Below are 19,821 nucleotides of genomic sequence, written 5' to 3'. Positions count from 1 at the left end.
AATGATATATTAGTTTGGTAATCGAATAGTGGTGCGCGATACCTCGATAACCGGTGTTGGAAGCATACGACAAACACCACTGCATTGTAAATGCTTCCCGCGATGCATCTCGATCGCATGCATGAAAATGTAGTTGTTATTTTTAAATCGAACGTAGTGAAAATTTGTAATTTGAAATAATTTGAGGGGAAGATTCTAGTATGCAAACGCAATAAGGATACGAATTTGAAATAACGCAAAGGTCGGTTTAGATCGCTTCACGAAGAACGGGAACTCAATTTTCTCCCATTTTACGACGAATAAAACTCTGCTCAATGCGTTTCGATAAAGATATATACACACACCATGTATATACAGACACCAGTGTATACCGTATGCATGAGAGACAGTTTGCGAGTACTGGCTCCTTTATAGTTTGCTACCATACTCGATACATTGTGAAGATAGTGCAACATTCACTTGTCGAGAGTCAATTTTCTCGAACGAAACCATTACAAAGGGAGATCAGTTTTTTAGCGAAGCATCTCTTATCTTATGTTCTTCAATTATCTTCGAGATCGCGATAGTAACGGGGGCAAAAGTTGTTACGAGAAATTTTTATGAAAAATCCTCGCTAGCTGAATTATCAAGGCGTGTGCTGTACCTACTCTTCCACTTTTAACGTAATCCTCTTAACTTTCTTCTCTTTTTTCCTTTTTCAGACATATCTTACCAACTACGGTACCAACTACGGTGGGATTTGAATTTGTCGAGAGAAAATGAATACACGGTGCCACGATCCATTCTGGAATCTACGGTTACGTTTAGTATCGGTATCGAGATTGTGCACGAGCATTCTTACCAATGGCGGAACATACATGGAAATGGGACTTGGAAAGTACATACTGTATTAAAGCTGGTCCAAATAAGCTTTGGAAAACTTTAAAATAGGTGTAGATTGTCTCAAATAGAATCGTACGACGCTTCGATACCGATCTACACGAAATACATGTCATTCGATATACTTCAATTAATTCTACGCCTTGTAGCCTGCTTTCAACCTTATTTGTTTTATCCTCGACCCACCAACGACGTACAACCCCTATCTTTTTTTCCTTCCATTAATGAACAGGAAATTGAACTCCGAAAAAAAGTGACGTTAATGTCTTTCATTGTAGACGTGTACGCAGATACGCACATCCGACCAGCAAGACCCATCGATTTAGACGATAAAACGCGGACGACAACGCTCGACATTCAATCCCGCTTCGACAACGAATTGGTTTTTGCCCGTTAACCGAGCTCGCCCACCACTCTGCTCACTCCCATCCCTTTCTACCGCATTAGTCAACCACCCGACGAAACTCGAGGACAGATCGATCTTCGCTTCTCGACTCTCGGCTCCACTCAACTTCGATACTTGTAAAATTCTCTATCCTGGCTGGTGGTTCTTTAACGCTCGCGTGGATGCTGCACACGTATGCGCATCGTTGCACACGTGTACGCCTCGTGCACGTAACGGTTCGGCTTGCAGTGCACTTGACCCTCGCGCGAAACGCGGTCCAGTAAATCGATTTCGACGCTTCGACTCGACTCACCCGGTACATTTATAATGCCCGACCTCCGAGAGCCGCTCACGGCAACGCACGTACATCCTGAAGCCGGTAGGGGCGTGAACATGCCGGACCTTTTTCGTTCGGCTTTCAATTCCGCCCTTTTTTCCCTCGGCGTGCTACGGCGCGCCAAGAGGGAAAAGGAAACCGATCGAACGGAACCATCCACATGTACGCCGCCCTCGTCACGCGTGTATCGGTGGTTTCACGGGAAGAAATATCGCGGTGATACGTCACGACTCCAATCGAGAAGCGCGCCACGCTCGTGTACCCGGCGAAACGGTTTCGAGTTTCGAGAAGTAAAAAGCGAGAGGAAGGTCAAGAAATCGGTCTCTGAAACTCTTGCTCTATCTGTGGTTACGTTTAAAGGATTTGCCTCGTGGCGGTATATGTAGTTTATAGATATTCCTTGCTTTATTTCCTCTTCTTTTAATCCAAACACCATTGCACTTTTTAGGGCAGATACGGAACGATTTTCTACAAATGGAATATGAAAAAAAGTATAACAAAAGATTGCCATAACGAAAGATATCGTTGGGTAGAAATCTAGAGAAACCTAAATAGGAGTGTATAAAAGTAACGAAATGTAGAGGAAAAATAAAGTGTACGGATAAAGATGCAAAAATATTAAGTTGAAAAATATGATTTCCCGACAAGAAATGGTAGAATGGTCGCATAAATGGCGATAAAGATCTCACGTTCTCTATATCGAAACGGCCCCACTACACAGGAAAGCTCGCTTTTCCCACACGAGAAGGCGTTACCATTCGTGGAATGCTTCAACGTGGAAATGCGGTCGTCTCCTATCCGGAACAAGGACATTCACGGTAATATCTTGGATGAGATTAAACGGAGCTTGCATTCTTCGTATAGGGCGTAGGGTAATGTTCTCGATAAATACGATGTTTTCGGTGACTACACCAGAGATACGAGAAACACGATTGTGCGTATATAGAAACTAGAAAAACTACTTTCACATTCAAAATCTATGTAAAACATCTAGCATTGTGCTACCTTGTTACATTTTGTGTATTAAATTAAATGTTTTTTTAAACGATAACACACCGTTTCTAGGAGCGTTAAGTGCTTCGAATTTCTGCACTGATTATTTCGCAGTACGAATTTCGCGAATTTCACTTAAAACCTACCTTTGTTTTACACCGCTAATAATGTTAATCTAAAGTACTTGTATACGTATCTAAAAATACTTATTTCTTTGTGTAAATGGTCAAACAGAGAGTAGTACGAAGTATACGCGATCGTTGCCGAACAAACGTCTAACGGAACGAACTACATAGCTAGTTTCGCGGTATCTCGGATTTATCCGTATAGAATGCATAAATCAAGGCGATACAACGCGCGCCTCTAGAAGGTAATTACATCGAAAAGATACAGTGTACAAGATAAGAAGAAGATTCTGTTGTAACTTACATTGGATTGGTGGAGTTCCAGTAGATGTCCGGCAGGCGGGAACAGGTGGCCTCCCGAGGGAAGGCCTCCATCACAGCTAACAGAAGAAGAAATAGGATGAACCAGGGCATGATGTCCAGCTGAATCTTGAGGCCGTTTGTATACCACTTCCAGGAAAAAGCTTTGTGTCGTATCGGTCACCTACGTCATCGGAGTGCATAATTAATAATGTAGTCGAGTTTGGCTGGATAATCAGCTTATACACGAAACACGGACGATGACTCAAAGCGTTGCTTGGTACAAGTATTCAGCGTCCCTCGGTATTACCGAGACCGAGAGAACTACTGTGCTTAAATAAAGCCGTAAACTGCACTGTGTAATTAGAATCCAAGAATTCAAGCTAATTAACGATTCAAGGGAGACTCCTATACCTTAGATATCCGCGAGAGCGTAGAAGATTCTACTGTAGACAATAAAAGGAAACTAAAAGCCCGCCGACTCGTACAATCGTAACGAAGAAACCTGGATTTAATTTGTACCACGGTACGGTCTTGTATTCCCGTAAAATCGTAACAACGTATTTTGCAGCCTATGCGTGAACAAAAACTTCGGTTTCACTCCTCGATCGTTTTTATCGTGTGACGATTCTATTAGGGCCGTATAAATATCGTAAAATTGTTATTAATATTACGATACATCCGCTGAATAAACTTATTTCGATTCTTCGATACCACGTTAAGGATTACACATTTATGTGCAAAGAACATAAGAACAAGGTGCAATGACGGAAATGGATGAATCGCATGACAAATTAAAAGTTTTACCGACTGAATGGTAGACCGATGGAGAAGCGAGATCAACCACCTAAGAGCAGCCGAAAGATACAAAAGGAACAACAAATCAAAAGCGCTGCTGATGATAATGCATTTTTCAATGCTGCTCGATGCTGCAAGCAAAGTATCATATAGTGTCGGATAAAAATAAAACAAGAAAACTGTACAATAAGAAACGATAAAAAGCAAGCAGACAGAGGCTGCCAAGTGTCCGGACGCAGCTATTGCAGTCACGTCTAGTTCAACCACGAAAGCTTGCGGGTAAAGCAACCAACTGCCTCCTGTTTCTTTTTCACGTTAACTTCGCTCAATTTATCCCCCATCTACCTGTCCTTCAACTTCCAATTCAGTACAAATGTATACATTTGAATACCGCAAAAATATACATTTTGAATGTAATACTTTTTAATTTAATACTCGAAGAATCCGCACAAAGTATTTATTTGCAATTTTGTTACATGTCAAACGACAAATAGCAATACATTCGCATAAATTTCCGAATTTAATTTGCGCGCTCGCGTCTACTGTCAGGCATGATCTCCTCAGCGAGATACCAGTTCAACGTTCGTTCTTCATTGCAAAAGACCCCCCATCGAGTGAATCTTGTTTGGAACAGAGTCACCTGCTTTCAGAGCCGTAGCTCCGGATGATCTCGAAGGGAAGGCGGAACTTTATTGCGTTCTTGCACGAAAGACACGTTTACGACGTGAGTCGGAAGAGAACGAGAGTGAAACGTGTGGCATGGTCCGATCAAGGAAAGAGAGAAGAAGAAGGAGAAGTTGGAATAAAGCATGAAACACTGTACATCCAGTAGGAAAGAAGACCATTAAAGATCTACCGAGCTGTCGGATAGCTCGCTGTTCTGTTCGCGGGGCAGGCTCAGTCTTAGCTACGGGATTTTTCTTCCGTTCTCCGTTTTCGTCTTTTACTCTTTGTTTCGTTATTCCTCGCGCTCATCTTGCTTTCACTGCGACCCTTTTCTCCGCTGATTTACCATGTCAACATCTGATTTTCTCGAGAAGTTTTAATATCACGATACGCGATACACCGTTTAGATTTCCCCTGTTATTCAAGGAAGTAACGTGAATTGATCGAATCTCAATCAATACATTTAGAAAACAACGCATTCCATAAAGCAACCGTAATTTCTTGCTTAATTATTTTCTGATTGCTTTTAGCTGTGAATCCTTTATGTTGAACGTTTCTTATGCTATAAAACTCTTTCTAGAGGTAATCGTTCTAGCTATTAATTAAGTTTCATTGCGAGACGTCAGTCATAAACTTCATCTCTAGAATTTATGTACTAATAATGATAAGAGAGGGAAGTACGTTGGGGACTTCTCATTACAACATAAAGACATCTTTCATAATTAATTATGTGTACACAACGGTAAACAACACAAATCAAATTCTCAATTATGTCTAATTATCTACGTACGCATGCAGCTTGATAATTAAGCAGCCCAGTTAACAAAAACAATTCCCAGCAACGTTCTAAAAAAATAACGCATAACAAACATCGATCTACGTTACTCCGAAACTCTCGCGGTAAAATAAATCGTGGCAAAAATAGATTCGCTAACGTGGAACACGGTCATGTACACGACACTTCAACAAAAAAAAAAAAAAAAGAAAAAAGAAAATAAAACCAAACCATGTAGCAAAATTTAGATCCTCATTAGTGTCCCTTCCGTAACCAGCGCCTCGAAATGTTAATTAAAACCGACAAAAACAATATTGTCACAGAGCCGGTTAACTTGCAAAATGTATGCATATAGATTCCTGCGTGTGCGTGTACACGTACGTGTATACCAGCATATCCGTAATGGATGAGCACGGTTGTTTTGTTTTGAATGAATACCGGAGGCATCGCGCGTGCACGCGCACGCATATCTATATGCAGGTACACGCAGACACATGCACAAAGGAGCAGTGTAAGTGAATCGACCGATACACATTCACGCATCGCATTCATACACATGAACTGCGGATAGGTAATGGTAAAACGTGACAGGGTACTTACTTTTTACAAGTGACCGAGTGGGCTGCGTCTGCACTTTCGTCACGTAAACACCACCGTTTATTGTTCTTCGCGTAGACAAGCGTTTAACCGTGCGCGTGGCACAATTACAGACCGATTGCCTCCACGGAGCAACGCGTAATCCCGGCTAAATCGGACAAAGGATCTACGAAGAGGCTGGGGTGCGTGCACCACGAAAATCGAGCTCGAGAAATCGTTACTCCCGGTGATAATTGAAACCGGAATTAACCGCAACGATGTCGATTCGCGCGTAATCGAATTTCCGGCGTTAGCGTATAGAACGAGGGAATTTCCGGATACTAGCGATCAGTAATGCAACCTTGAGAAATTCACGAAAACATACGATCAGCAAGGTGCAGATACGGGAGTAGCACGATATGTCGGATAGTTAAGAGCGATCGAACGAATTAATTAAGATGTTAATTAACCAATTAATTAATGCTGTAACGATGCGCGAGTAATTGGCCACGCGCTGTCTGTTGTCTCGATCGACACGTCGAATTTGGAATTCACGAGGTCGCGGCAATCCTTCCACTCGTACGGAGTAAACACGAGATGTCGATGACTTCCTTGTAATCCAACTGGGAAAGGAGCTTTCTTTACACACACGGGTACCTTTTTTCACGTGATGATACGATTCGTCCACGAGCACCAATCTTCGTAACACACACGCGTACCGAAATGTCACGAACAACCACGCCGAATTAGTAACCGGTACACGCAAAACGTTACAGTTGAATTTCGGTTGTTAAATGCGGGTTTTCTGCGCCACTGTACAGGATTCAACGTTTAGATTATAACGTTATGGCAAAACACGGCGTCTTGAATACCTTAAGACGATAGTCCTCTCTATGGTCTTTCGTAAAAACCGTGAAGGGAAGGTTAGTTCAATCACAAACCGGTCGTTAGTCGCCTCTCTCGGATTGTTTTCCTGAAGGGTCGGTCACGTACAAGTCGTGATACGCTCGATCGAATACAAGCTTCGAAACGTACCTCCTCTCTCGTATGCCAGAAATTTTATATTATTCCTTCTTCCGATATCGGAACAAATATTCCAACTCTGATATCTTCCCCGTAGTCCACCGAAAAACTATCGAACGAATTCAACCGTCCTCGAACGTCGCAACCAATACGATACTCCGTTTGCGCGCGAAACAAGATCTCAATTTTTCGAATGCGTCATATATCACAAGATTATGGTTACAACGTACTCTATATTTCAGATCAATGGAACTCCGTTGCTTCGATTTTTTATCCCCTCTTATACATCTGCAGAGACTTTGTCTTTATGACTTCCTCTGGAACAGATACTCGACCGTTGTCGTCCTATGAGAAGATGCTTTTTTTCGATTCGAGCTCGTAGATCGAACAAATTTCGATTCACCGTTAGCCACCTTCAGTTAGAAACTTCGATGGTTCGTCGATGCACTCAGAGTAAACGTAACGGTGTTAAATCGGCGCACGCAACGACACTATAACACAAACCGACCGCGGGTAAAAGTAGTCGCGACGAATTATTTAGCCGCTACAACGGACACTGATCGAAGCACAAACTCGATTATTGGTAAATCTCGCGTAATGCTTTCGTACCGATAGTGATTTCCACCATAAATAAGATACACGCGATCTAATACTTCTGGCGCATAAACCACAGCTTGCTCCTTCCCTGCAGTTTGTCCTTGCGAGCGATTCGATATTCTCGTCCTGTTAACCTCTCTGATGTAAACGAATAAAATGTCACACGGCACAGATATCCCGTAAGGGTGCTTTACACGAGTCACGTTTAATCACTGTCAACAGTTTTGTTTCCTTTCCACTACTCTTTTCGCTGTCACTCTCCCTCTCCGTTATACGAATTGAAAACACGCGAGACAGACACCGGTAAGCACTGCGGCCGACACGATCGTGACCGAAGCGAACCGAACGAGATACGAGCGCTCGGTTCGAGTGGACCGAACGAACCAGTGTGTTACACCGGCAACTGATTTGCTACCGCAAAACAGTCGGTGAATACTGTTTAAATGGATGTTCTGTCACGATGCAATCCCTTCGTCTGCTTTGATCTTAGGTGCAAGCGTGTATCTGTACTCTTTATTTTCACGAAGATCGCGTGGATTCTTTCAATCGCAGTCCGGTTCCGTGGCTGCTCGCTCGTCCGTTGGCGGGCTTCGAATGACGAGCTGCGATCGCTCCCCACGCAACGCTCCGGCTCTCTCACTCGTTCTCACTCGTACCTTGCGCATACTCTCTCTGTCACGTTCGTAAACGTTCCGTCTCGCTCTATCGCTTACTATCTTTCTCCCTTTCGCACGTGAGGCTTTCGCTGGCTGGCGCACACTCTCTTCCTCTTTCTCTTTCTCTCCTGACGATGCAGCCAAAGGAGAGCAACGAGGAAAGGACACGTTCGAGCGTATGCCTAGTAGCGTGTGTACGACAAAGACGAAGAACAACGTGCGCAAGCGCCAAGAACGTACATACTTACTGGTGCTATCTGCTAGGCGGTAAAAGCACCCCCGCGAGCGCAACTTCCGTTCAGAGGAGGAAGAAGCGGGAGTCCCCGCAGCACCCTGCTGTAAGATACAGGGGGTGCGCGACTACCTAGCGCACCGAATACGTGCACACAAGAAAGATCCACCGCTATACGAACCTATCTCCTCGGTTGCGCGCGAGAGAAACATTTTTAACACCGATGAGGCGGCTCAGCCGGCCATCTCATTAAGGGTGTGCCACGGTGCAAGGGGCATGTTGCACTCGCACGATGCGTTTCGCCAAGCACGCAATTAAAAGTCGCACTTTCGTCGTCATTTAAAGTTGTTGTACGAAGTACGAAAAACGCATGAGACGCGAAGCTTTAAGTAAACCGTTTAAAATATCTCCGCGCCTTTGACGGAACTTACAGCGTATCTCGAAAGTTTTACTCGTATTTCGAAGAATTTTAAACAGTTTGTGAGAATAACCGTAGCATTTCGTGATTCCTTTTTTAAATACATTTTCTACCAATTTATTTCCTTCCTTTTTTTTTTTTTTTGTTCATTTAGTTTGTTTATGTTTAACCTCTGTAGCAATTTATTATTGCATGCACGCTTTGCCTGTTCCTTAATTGAATAAATGAAAACATGCAAATTCTCCATATTGGTTAAACGTTGATTTTCGATATTTTCGTTTAACTTCGTGTAAACAAAATCTCTTCTCTAATATCAATCAAATATAGTAGTTTTGTGATATATTGGATTGAACAAACCATTTTTCATTTTTTATCTTCATTCTACTTTTCAGTGAATATATGAACAAAACATTATTTTTTATTTTGTATTGTATAAAAATCATTACGTAAAATTTATAAAAAGTAATATCTACTGTGACTTATGGAAACAATGTTTTAATCAATTCTAGAAATATTTATAATAATAAAACCTGAATTATTATGTGTGTGTGAATGGATGTTTATTCGCACAATGTGGAATTTACACGTGGACCGTCACTGATTTCATTATGATTTCTTTGTCAACTCTTCCTTTGTGCCAACTATTGTTAGTATTTACAGCAACTTATAATTTCTGTTTTTGATCAACTTTTATTGTTGATTATTTAAAATTAATTACGATATCCATCGAGGTTCAAATTAATTCGTTATTCGTAAGTGAAGATTGAAAATAATAAAGGTTTTTATCTATATCGTGATAAAGTTCGTAGAAAGGAATGTAAAACGTGATAGATAAGTAGAAATTTTAATAACGCGTGATTTAAACTTTGAAACTAACGTGAGAGTCTAAGATGTACTAAAACTTGCAACGGCTAACTTGTTCGGTGTTAGCTATTAAAGTCTTCTTATCTAAAAACTCCTTTAAAAGTGTACTACCAAAAAAGACGGCACCACAGTCCACAAGAAGCTAGCTTGCCTTGGTGACTTGGGAAAGATCGTATCTCTCTACTGTTTATCGACTTCACTCGGTAGTTACGCGTGCTTTCAATGCAATTTTTCAGTAACAAGCAACCTGTCAATATAGGGTAGAAAATTGGCCTGTTTTATTTTTTGAAAGGTAAATTGCGACATTTTTATTGCTAGGTATAAAATCTTTCGAAGCAATCGATACTTCGTTGCTATCAGAGTTGCTTAATATACATAGAACTTTGCTTACGAAATTTATTCGATATAATACACTTACAACTCATTTATAATGTTCATGTCCTAATGAAAAGTTTCCAATTAATACGTCATATTAATATTTTGTACACCGAAATTTGAGTATTAATAAAATTTTCGATTAATTTCTCGTAGCACAATATGTTTGAATGCAATGATTAGCATAGTGAAATTTTCAAGCAAATACATATAAAGTTTCAAACATTAATGAAGCTTCCTTCTTCTCCTATTATACATTAATTTAGCACTAAAAATCTTTTAAAAGAATAATTTCTGATAATGGCTCCCATAATTATCAATTTCTTGAGAAAACGAATCATTGAAACGTAATCGTGTTTCGCCAATATTTCCCTCATTCAAAGATTCAACTACCGGAAGTCATTCGAGTGAAGTTTGGGATCGTACCGTGTAGAAATGTTCCATTACCTCGTTTCTATTTATGAATGGAGTATATTTTATGCATGAATAGTTAACCCAAATTCATTGGTATTCATATTTCAACAATTTCTTTCTGCAACATCGTAATCATTATAATTTCTCCGTTAGGATAAATTACATTTATGTAACGCACTCTTTTTATAATTATTACGAAATTATCTCGCATGTAAATAAAAATCGCCGCGGAAACGATTTTGGGAAAACAGTAAGTCGCTTAAATGAAGTTATACTAAACTGTACAAAAGGATTGCAGTTTTAGTATACATGCATATGAGTAAGTTGTCTGGTAAATTACGATCGATATATGGTAGAAACGACGTGTCGACGATCCTCATTTTTCTCCGCCGCTCTAAATAATGAAAGTCAACCCAGTCTTGGCAAATACCAGCCAGACGAGGAATTGTTGCGTGTTGCCTTGTTCCTGTCGTGTTCATTTTTGTTCGTTTCGGCCTGTCTTCGAAAGACAACCGTCCTCGTCCGTGTATTGAACTTTCTTCCTGCGATTAAATATTTAACGCCTCGATCGATACAGTTCCGTACATCCGCGGTCTGCGACACGAGCTATCTGGCTGTTCTATACGAAACTCTTCTACTGACCAGTCGGAGAAATTACTAACCGACCCTTTGCTTTCCTCGTACGCAAACACATTCGTGTACGTCACTCTCAATCTACTTCATCGTCCCTTTTCAAGCGACTAAAAACATTTTCTTGTATGAGACAGTCGAAGCGGCGGCGCCCTTGCAAAAATATCCGAGACACCCTTGAAAGAGGTCCTCTCAAAAATTCACTTATCATAACCCAAACATAAATATGTAGATCGTTCATAAAGTGATTTATAGTATTCTTTATAAAGTTTCACGAACGAAATTACCTACGTTACCTGCACCTTAAGACAGGGGAATAAGTAGAGGAAAAATTTTAATACTTACAAAATCTACCGTTACTATTTATTACCCCAAAAAAGGTGTAAGTGTTTCGTAACGAAGCTACACCTGTAACCATTGTATGTAGTAGCGTCCATTTAGCAACTTTGTCATTTTCCTGCTTAGGTTTCGATATTAATCCGTTCCTAAAAATTATTTGTATTCATCTTTAGATAATAGCTTAATAAGTGTAACGTATTATTAGTAAGATCCATAAATTACAGTAATCGTATAAATTACATTGTACAAATATTTTAAAATTTATCATATAAATATATAAACGATGTTTCTCCCTTTCTAGACAGTTCTCCCTCAGATCGATATACGAAAGGCGCGTAAATGTCAATATTTATTGACGTGAACCCCTGTATCCCTTGACAATGATTGCCTTTGCTGTAGTTCACCTACCTGTCCTAACACCCACCACTTTACGTCCTTTTACCTTTTCTAACTCTCGCACGATATGTCATGCCATTTTCTTGGGGCGTGTTATAATTTATCTTCGGCAGTAACGTCGCGCTGGAAATGTAAGAAAGGGATGTTTATAACCGTGATTTATTACGTGAAACGTTTTAGAAAGCTTAAAAATACGAACTTTACAGAAATATGAATGAGCTACGATGTAATTGAAATAAAAAGTATCAGGCAATGTATTAAAAAGTGACATTTTTTTTACGAACGTGTCCTTAATTTTTTCGTTTCGAACGTGTATTACATTTGTTTCATATGGACAAGTATTTAGAAGTACTTTTGTTCTGCGGTACATAAAGCTTTTAAACTGGTTGTCCCAGTTCTTTCGGAATTTTAATTCTAAAATATTCCACTACTTACTTTTTCTAACCGTTCATATTTTTATTGCATTTATTTTCTCTCTCTGTTGAATGAATTAACTGACGCTGGTACATTGACCGCGCACCTAAAATAGAAGTTAAAGGGTAATTAGCTTAACACGATTAAGGTGGTTTAAATAAATCCCCAATAGTGGTAACAAGTTGAATTCAAACGTAGTTAAGTTTTTATAACCAGGAAGTTTAGAAATATGTGATTATGATATACATATATACTTTGTCCTTAATGTCATAGATTGTAGAATGACGATATAGAATCATTTGAAGTGACGTATATTCAAATTATTCTCAAAAAGTCCCTACCATACTTTATAATCGCCTGTCTATCGCCTGTGTTCTTAAGACATCCCTTTTAATCACGATGGATCTCATCGTAATGTGATTTTCTTTACGAAGAAACCGATCAAAGGGTATTAGTCAAATTTGTTACTTATGTACATAAACGTAAATTAGTTGGTCAGAATATCTAGAGTTCATACCAGTTAACGAGCTGACCGCATGGGACAATACAGTTGACTTACGTCGTGACCGTACTGTGATCTTGCATTTGCGGCTAATCAGCAACTGAAATTGGTTTCAAAGGACTTACAGCTGGTATCGAATACATACTCCTAAATGTTCCTATAGTCGATACACCAACGATACTATTCCAATAATATTCCAAGTTTTTCGGTTCAAATCCTCTTAATCGTCTTCCCTGTAAATCATAATTAAGAAATTATATAAACCAATACAAATATTAATTTAATACCGTAATGTATAAGTATTAGATTAAGGTGTAATTTCATCTACGTGATGTAGAAAGTTGTCCGTTTTCATTAATCATTTCCATATGTTGGTTAGTGCCGGAACAAATTTATAGAACACCGTGTATCTATTTAATCACTTTTATCGTGCGATACTTTGAAATCGATGTATACAACTCGTCAGAAGCATGTACTCAACTCTCGCACGGATGAATCTTTAACTTCATCAGCTTTTACAGTAGGTTTGCTCGAGTCGCGTCTCGAGCATCAAACGGAAAATGCAAGTCAGTTGGCCAATCCATTAAAACCATTTCATTGGAGACTTGCTGCGTAATGTCTATAACTCGACTGACTTGCATTACGTCGGTGATATTTCAGGTAGCATATGCCGAACGCTCGTAACCTGCTTCTCTTTCACGTTATTTTAGTATCTACATATGGAAAATAAAAAAGGTAATATATATCTTAAAGCGAATCATCTCCATCTTTTTGTCTTAGCTTGCCCGAATGTAGGGGAAATTTATGTTATTATTTTACGTTAACTCTTTTGCGTTTCGGATCTAAATTTCGAGAAACAGAAGAAACGCGTCCTGTTATTTAGCTTAGAGTCTGAAATGCTGAAACTGTAACTACGGCTTTCCGTTTAAAATTGCTCGATAATGGCCGTTGCGGTTTCGGATCGATGGTCGGTTCTTTTGTAGGTGCACCAGGGTGTACGGTCGTGCAAACACGCTTTCATTCGTTCGTTCGTTTTCGCCCAATCCTGTCATCGAATTGTCTGTCCGACGTCGCTTCGCATGCACGTTTGTTCGTCAGTTTCGCAACTTTACAAGCAATAACCAAAAGCGTGCGGGACAGGTTTATGACTAGGCACGGTGGTCCTTACGCTTTCGCATTACGCTCGACTGACAGCTGCGGTCGGATGTTCGTGATGCGTGCACGCTTTACGAGCCATGGGTCTTCTTATCAGAGCTGATTGCATAGGAGGAAAACTACTTTATATTCAAAGAACCGACCTTCGGTTTTATCAGAGTTTCCATCATCAAATTATGGTTTAAATCCATCAAGATAGGAAAGAAAATATAATGACCTGTATCCAATATGAGATATGCGATACCGTACTTGTGTGGAACAACGAGTTTCCCGGCCTATCAATTAAACGAAGATCGATATTCGTATAAAAAGAAAAAACATCCAGAAAATCTAGAATAGAATTCTATAGTCCATGGTGCACATACGTACATGTATATATATATGTATACGAACGAACAACCAGGTGTCAAAGAAAAGAACTCTAGATTTCTTTATATATAGAGTTATTTTTAGTAAATCATCATGAAAGTAATGGGCGACGTTTTTATCCTCCGGAACATATGCTGTAATTCTTTTCTATATCCCCGGTATAGCGTTTCCCTGTAGCACCTAGGCCAGTGATTTCTGATTGCTATAGGTAAATATGTACTAAATTATTGACCACTCTGTCTATATTTTGAGAAAATATGGCGCGACAGTTTGCAAATTATCCACTTATTTCCTATGTGTTTAGCCACGGTAACGGAATAAATATTACAAGATAGCTATATCTCGACTTGTTTGTCAGAACATTCATGCCGCGCATCCGAAATAGAATTATAAAGAGGACGTTCTACTGCTACATCGAAAATACGAACAATGACCCTGAGAAGAACTAACGAATTACTTACAGCGGGTTATGCAAACAACAGTCAGTCTATACTCGCGTCTCATGCTTGGCAACGGTGCACGTTCCACCCTATTACTCGGACAACTTTAAAATGGAATTCCATTTCGCTGATATTTAAAGTGATTCACGAGCTCGTTTCTATTTACGAAATAGATATCTACCGACTTCTCAGTGTCTGTCGTCATTAAAGAACAATCCGTAAGAAAGAAAACCGTATTTCCCCCTGGAGCGAGGGCACCTTTTGAGAAGGTTGGAACTGCAGACAAACTAGGCACTTTCTAACTCGTTGCGTGGGTGAAACAGAGATAGAATAAGTAGGTTAACGAAATGGTCGTTCGCAAGCTTGAGATACCGCCACCAATTTCAGTGGCCCTCAACTCGATTCGAAGTTTCTTCTAGCCGGTACGATCCCCATGGTAGAACGCGCCACGAAGCGACAACAATTTTCCAGTCGGTTGTTCCTCCTTCGTGCTACCACGCATGCATGCACAAAATGTACTTTGCACGTAAGCCTCGGAAACGGAGGATCACTGCCTCTTAGAAACGTCTGCGAGCTACGCCGGGATTGCGAATGCTACGCCGAAGAAGCGGAAAGGAACGAAAGGAAGAATTATCGGGAGCCACCGTTGGGAACGGGGTCTGCTTGATTAAGGCATACAAGAAAGACATTCCATCAGTGAATTCCTCGCAATCTGTTTTTCGACGAACGTCCAGTCGTTCCGCCTCAGCGTTAATTGCATTATTATCGACACCAGGACTAAATAACTTTTCTTTTTCTTACGTTCTCGATCTTTCTTGCATGCCCCGCATTCTTGACTTACGTTTACTTAAAAACTAGTATTTATATATTTCTATAACGATTACTTTTTGATCGATAAATTTTATTATATTAAATAATTGACATATTTGCTTCGAAATTAGACAAATTCTTCAAGATGTAAAAGATTTTACAAGAAAGAAACAAGTAAACTTTGATTTTCACGTTGCATTCCATAAATATATCCAAACAACTGTGTTCGTGTCAGCCATACCAGCTTAGTATCGTGAGTATATCTCGATGACGAAGTTGATTCCATGACCCCTCTGGCTCTTTAGTCGGATGCTAACGTTCTGGTTTCCTGGGCCACCGTTGGTAATGCTGGCGTAGGCACCGTTACCATTGGTTTTCTGATCAAGTGCCTGGATCATGGTGATCCTTTCCCACCTTGAGACGTTGAATGTTCTTTCTTCGACGACGATCCTTCCCCAGGAAGAATTCTTAACGACACTCTGTCTGAGTACAAGCCTGTCACCAGGCATTCTGTACCCAACGATCAAGTTGTGTGACTTGTTTGTGTTGTTGGCGGCATAGTGACCGACTTGCGGAGCCGTGTTTACTTGCGCAAAGATTACAGCTACGGCAACTATTGCCAAGTAAGCGATCGCTTTTTGCGCTCCCATGTTCGACGCGTTTACGAAAGATTCGTACAAGTTCTGTTGTTTCGATTATGTTACTTTGTACAGACTGAGTTTTAATATCTGCTGGCTGCTTAAATATCTGCACCGATCGGCTTATCAGTTACCTGACTTATCGCGATACGTTTGCAAGAGTGTACTTGTTCATTCCGGAAAAATTTGTTCTAGGAAAGAGCACTTGTAGACGATGATATTATTTTCGTGTCATGTATGATAACATCGATCAATTATCGCTTGCGATAAATAAGCTATTTTCTCAGAATTAAATATCACTTGTTAAAAATAAATGAATCGTCTGGATTAGATGTTCTCGATTACAAAACATAAACACTGAATCTTATTTATTCCACGATTATAGAAAGATAAATTTTTCTAATTAATTTTATATTTCAACTATCAGTTCATCTGCGAATGTTGTCGTCGTTTCTGACTCATCCTCGAAAACACAACATGAAATTGTTCTGCGTATCATACGCAAACATTTTTATCTCTCCGCCATTTATGAAGCGTGAAACACATCTCCATTACGATTGTTTCTTTCTTGAAAACTCGATGTAGAATAATAATTTATGAGAAAGATTCATATACCGATATATTTTCAAATACAAGCGATAATCATCATTATCAACGATAGACCACCATGTGTAAGATGTTTGACCTCAATCTCGTAATAGACGGCGATCTCTATAATTCATGAGCATCCAACTCTATCTAATGCTGTATCCTGCTGTGTGTACTCTGTTCGCATGCACGCATACGCCCTCGGATTCTATGCACCTTCGATAGGTTGCGTTCACAAACTCACGGCATGAGGCCTTTGAAAGCATCCATATAACGTATAATGGAATGATTTAACTCATGCTTGACTAAGTTATAGCAAAAATAGTCCAAATAACTAATTACACCGGCGCAACGTAATTTTGAATACGGAGAATATACTCTGCGATTCAAAGTTCGCTTACGATGTTATTATTTCCATGTATTTTGCACGTATAATATGGAGAATCAGATCTGTCCACGAATAAATATTTAACATCGCCATTGATACCTTGTATGCTCAGCTGATAGGATTTTTATCATTTTACCGCATGGTTTTTCGAGCTTTCGTTATACGCCACGGCAGACCGCGGAATTTCGCAGTTGGCGCCTTACATTAACAGCTCTGCTGACTGCGAGAGCTGGTGCCGCTTTGTCAAGGCCGTTGTAGGTTGTTTGCTCAGATGCTTGTTAACCGTGTGAGCATCCAATATGTTACCTCGTGTATGCACTTAGGTTCTGCATCGAGAGTAGATTCACTCGGATCATTAAGTCAATTGCTGGATACACGATGACAGAATATCGGTGGTAACAGCTACGACATGCATTCGCAGATGGAAATTATATCGCTAACAGGATGTTGGATAAACCTTTGGTGTAGAAATAAAATTCGAGCGACAGATCGCTGGAATAATTTCTATTATTAACCTGTTACAGCATGCGTTTCCTGGAACTGTTTAATAAAATGTCGGCGAGAAACAACCCAATAATAAGCAAGTTTCGTCACTTTCATTTCCGTCAGATTACATATGTTTATGCTTACAATTGGATCTTTCTCGCATGTCTAACTAAGCTCAAAGTACATATATGTATAGTAAGCGTAGTAAGCGTATAGTATAGACGTGCATATTTCACAAGATAACCAACATAGAAACCTTGCTTTCATACGCTTACAAACCATAAATACACAGGTAAGAGCCTTCGTCTCTACTTTCATACTCAGAAACGATGATGCAGGATACGAGTGCACTTACATTCTTCATTCGGTGAACGAACATTCGGTCGATTCCGGAGCTACTTGAATCTAACACGCTGGGCGAAAGACGATATATCGACGACAATATGCTTTTACCATTAATTATCTGCTTGTGTTCGAAAATCCGAGACGAGGGTCGATTTCAACCGTCTTAACGAGCTCTCCGGTAATGCTGATCCAAGGGGTGAATCCGCTTTCCTCGTCACTCGAAACGTCTGCCTGTGAACGCAAACCGGTTGAGTCACGACAAATTTTCTATCGGTCATTCGCGAACGTTAGACGTTCGCATCTACCGCCGTGTTCAAACATCTACGGCATAACGGATCGCGTATTGTAGAATAATAATTAATACGTTACGATGAAATTTAATTGGATTATGATAAGAAGGATGAATTGGAACACGGTTCATCGGATCGATAATGCGAAACAGCGGGGATTTTCGTTGGAGCAACGTTAATTATAAATCGCTTTGCGAAGCGGAGAATGGAAGAATCGTGGGAGTATGAGGCTAAAGGGCAGGGATAAAGGGATAATAAGCGTCGAGGTTACCCGTTGGGACAATTAGGCGAACAGAAAAGTTCCATCGCAGTTTTGTAGCCTCCTGACCGCTCCTATAAGAGTCAGAATGGCAGCTACTAGTTTTCTCCATTACTCAAAGCCGTTCGCATCTTTCCAGGAATTAACATACTATATTGGACTCACACAGCGCATCAGACGGATGTGTCTGCGCGAGTAACTAACGAAACGTTTATCCTTATCGATTATTCAAACACTAACATTTGTTAATACGTTGATACGTAAAGTGTTTGATCAGCAAGATGATCGACGGTAAATCTTTCTTAATTCTCGACGTAATTCTTCCCTTTAAAACACCGTGGTGTTGATCGATTGATGGACCACGAGGATTTCGCGATATTTCGTCGACATAGTTCGCTTCAAATACAGAATTTGACGTTTCTCGAAAGTCATTGTTACATCGGTAATTACACAAACGTAATCGATCGGCTGTGTGTTTGTTTCGAATCGAAATGGTGTATCGTGAATCCGTTATTCGTTGATCATACATTATGAAGAGAAACTCAGCTGCATTGAGCCGTGATAGTTTTGGTTTATGGTGTTCCGATCATCCCTATAGAGTTGCATGCGGCAACGGCGTGCATTTGTACACGTAATTTGCATTCGTCGCAATACGATAAGGTTAAATAGTTACTCCCGACAACCACAATCCCAACGTTCTAAACATTCGATCGATTCGCTTGTATTATTACGATAGACCGTAACAATCTATCGTGTTCTTGTCCATCGTTATCGTCGTTGCGATCCTTCTCGCTGCATAATAAATATACTAATATCTAATTACGAGATCGATAAACAAACACTATGTAAATCTAAAAATCTGACAAGATTTTGATCGAGTCAAATTGATCGAGTTCACGGCGCAACAAGGTTTCGTTAGCCTACAATTATCTCTTCATTTCCGATCAAGATATCCTATCCAGTATGGCATGACGATTACGATAAAAACGGAAATTATGGTGCACTGTGAGAAGCTCGTCGAATCGAAATTCTCGATAGATCCGTAACGTGGATGACCGCAAGTTCCTGGCTAATCCTCAGGAAGCTCAGGCGGCAACGACGTCGATGCGCTTTCAGGAAAACGACGTGTGCGGCCGTAAAGTCATCGAACGACGTCCCGACGGCCCTTTCCCTGTGCGGGTAATCCTCGTAGATTGGCGCGGTGCAATAATTCGTCTGATATCGGCCTCATGGGGGCACGACCGCCAGGGGTGTTCAACGACCGATATTTTTTCCTCGAGAAGCGCCGGCCTCGATTTGTTACATGCCTTACCTGTCGTGCATCCTATCCTGCGTTCATCGTGCCAGTCGCCCCGAACA

General features: G+C 40.4%; 1 protein-coding gene and 1 long non-coding RNA gene across 4 annotated transcripts; both read right to left on the bottom strand.

The window, feature by feature from the left end:
* Positions 1-10,722: 10,722 nt before the first annotated feature.
* LOC117159801 (uncharacterized) lies at positions 10,723-15,404 on the bottom strand. Of its 3 annotated transcripts, XR_013058652.1 has the most exons (6): positions 13,023-15,404; positions 12,840-12,927; positions 12,214-12,298; positions 11,978-12,137; positions 11,791-11,901; positions 10,723-11,528 (listed from the first exon to the last, which is right to left on the bottom strand). It is a non-coding gene; the product is annotated as an uncharacterized LOC117159801 (long non-coding RNA). The 3 variants fall into 3 exon arrangements; XR_004464632.2 differs by lacking the exon at positions 11,978-12,137; XR_013058651.1 differs by lacking the exon at positions 11,978-12,137 and having other exon boundaries at positions 10,723-11,901.
* A 134-nt stretch (positions 15,405-15,538) lies between these two features.
* On the bottom strand, positions 15,539-16,200 carry LOC117159797 (putative salivary secreted peptide). The gene has a single exon (XM_033339950.2). The coding sequence runs from the start codon at positions 16,116-16,118 to the stop codon at positions 15,714-15,716; it is 405 nt and encodes a 134-aa protein (XP_033195841.1). The 5' UTR covers positions 16,119-16,200; the 3' UTR covers positions 15,539-15,713.
* Positions 16,201-19,821: the final 3,621 nt, after the last annotated feature.

The sequence above is a fragment of the Bombus vancouverensis genome, chromosome 6 (assembly GCF_051014615.1).
Source record: "Bombus vancouverensis nearcticus chromosome 6, iyBomVanc1_principal, whole genome shotgun sequence".
Lineage (NCBI taxonomy): Eukaryota > Metazoa > Arthropoda > Insecta > Hymenoptera > Apidae > Bombus > Bombus vancouverensis.
Note: the sequence above shows the minus strand (reverse complement) of the source record. Positions and strands in the feature narration are given on the sequence as shown.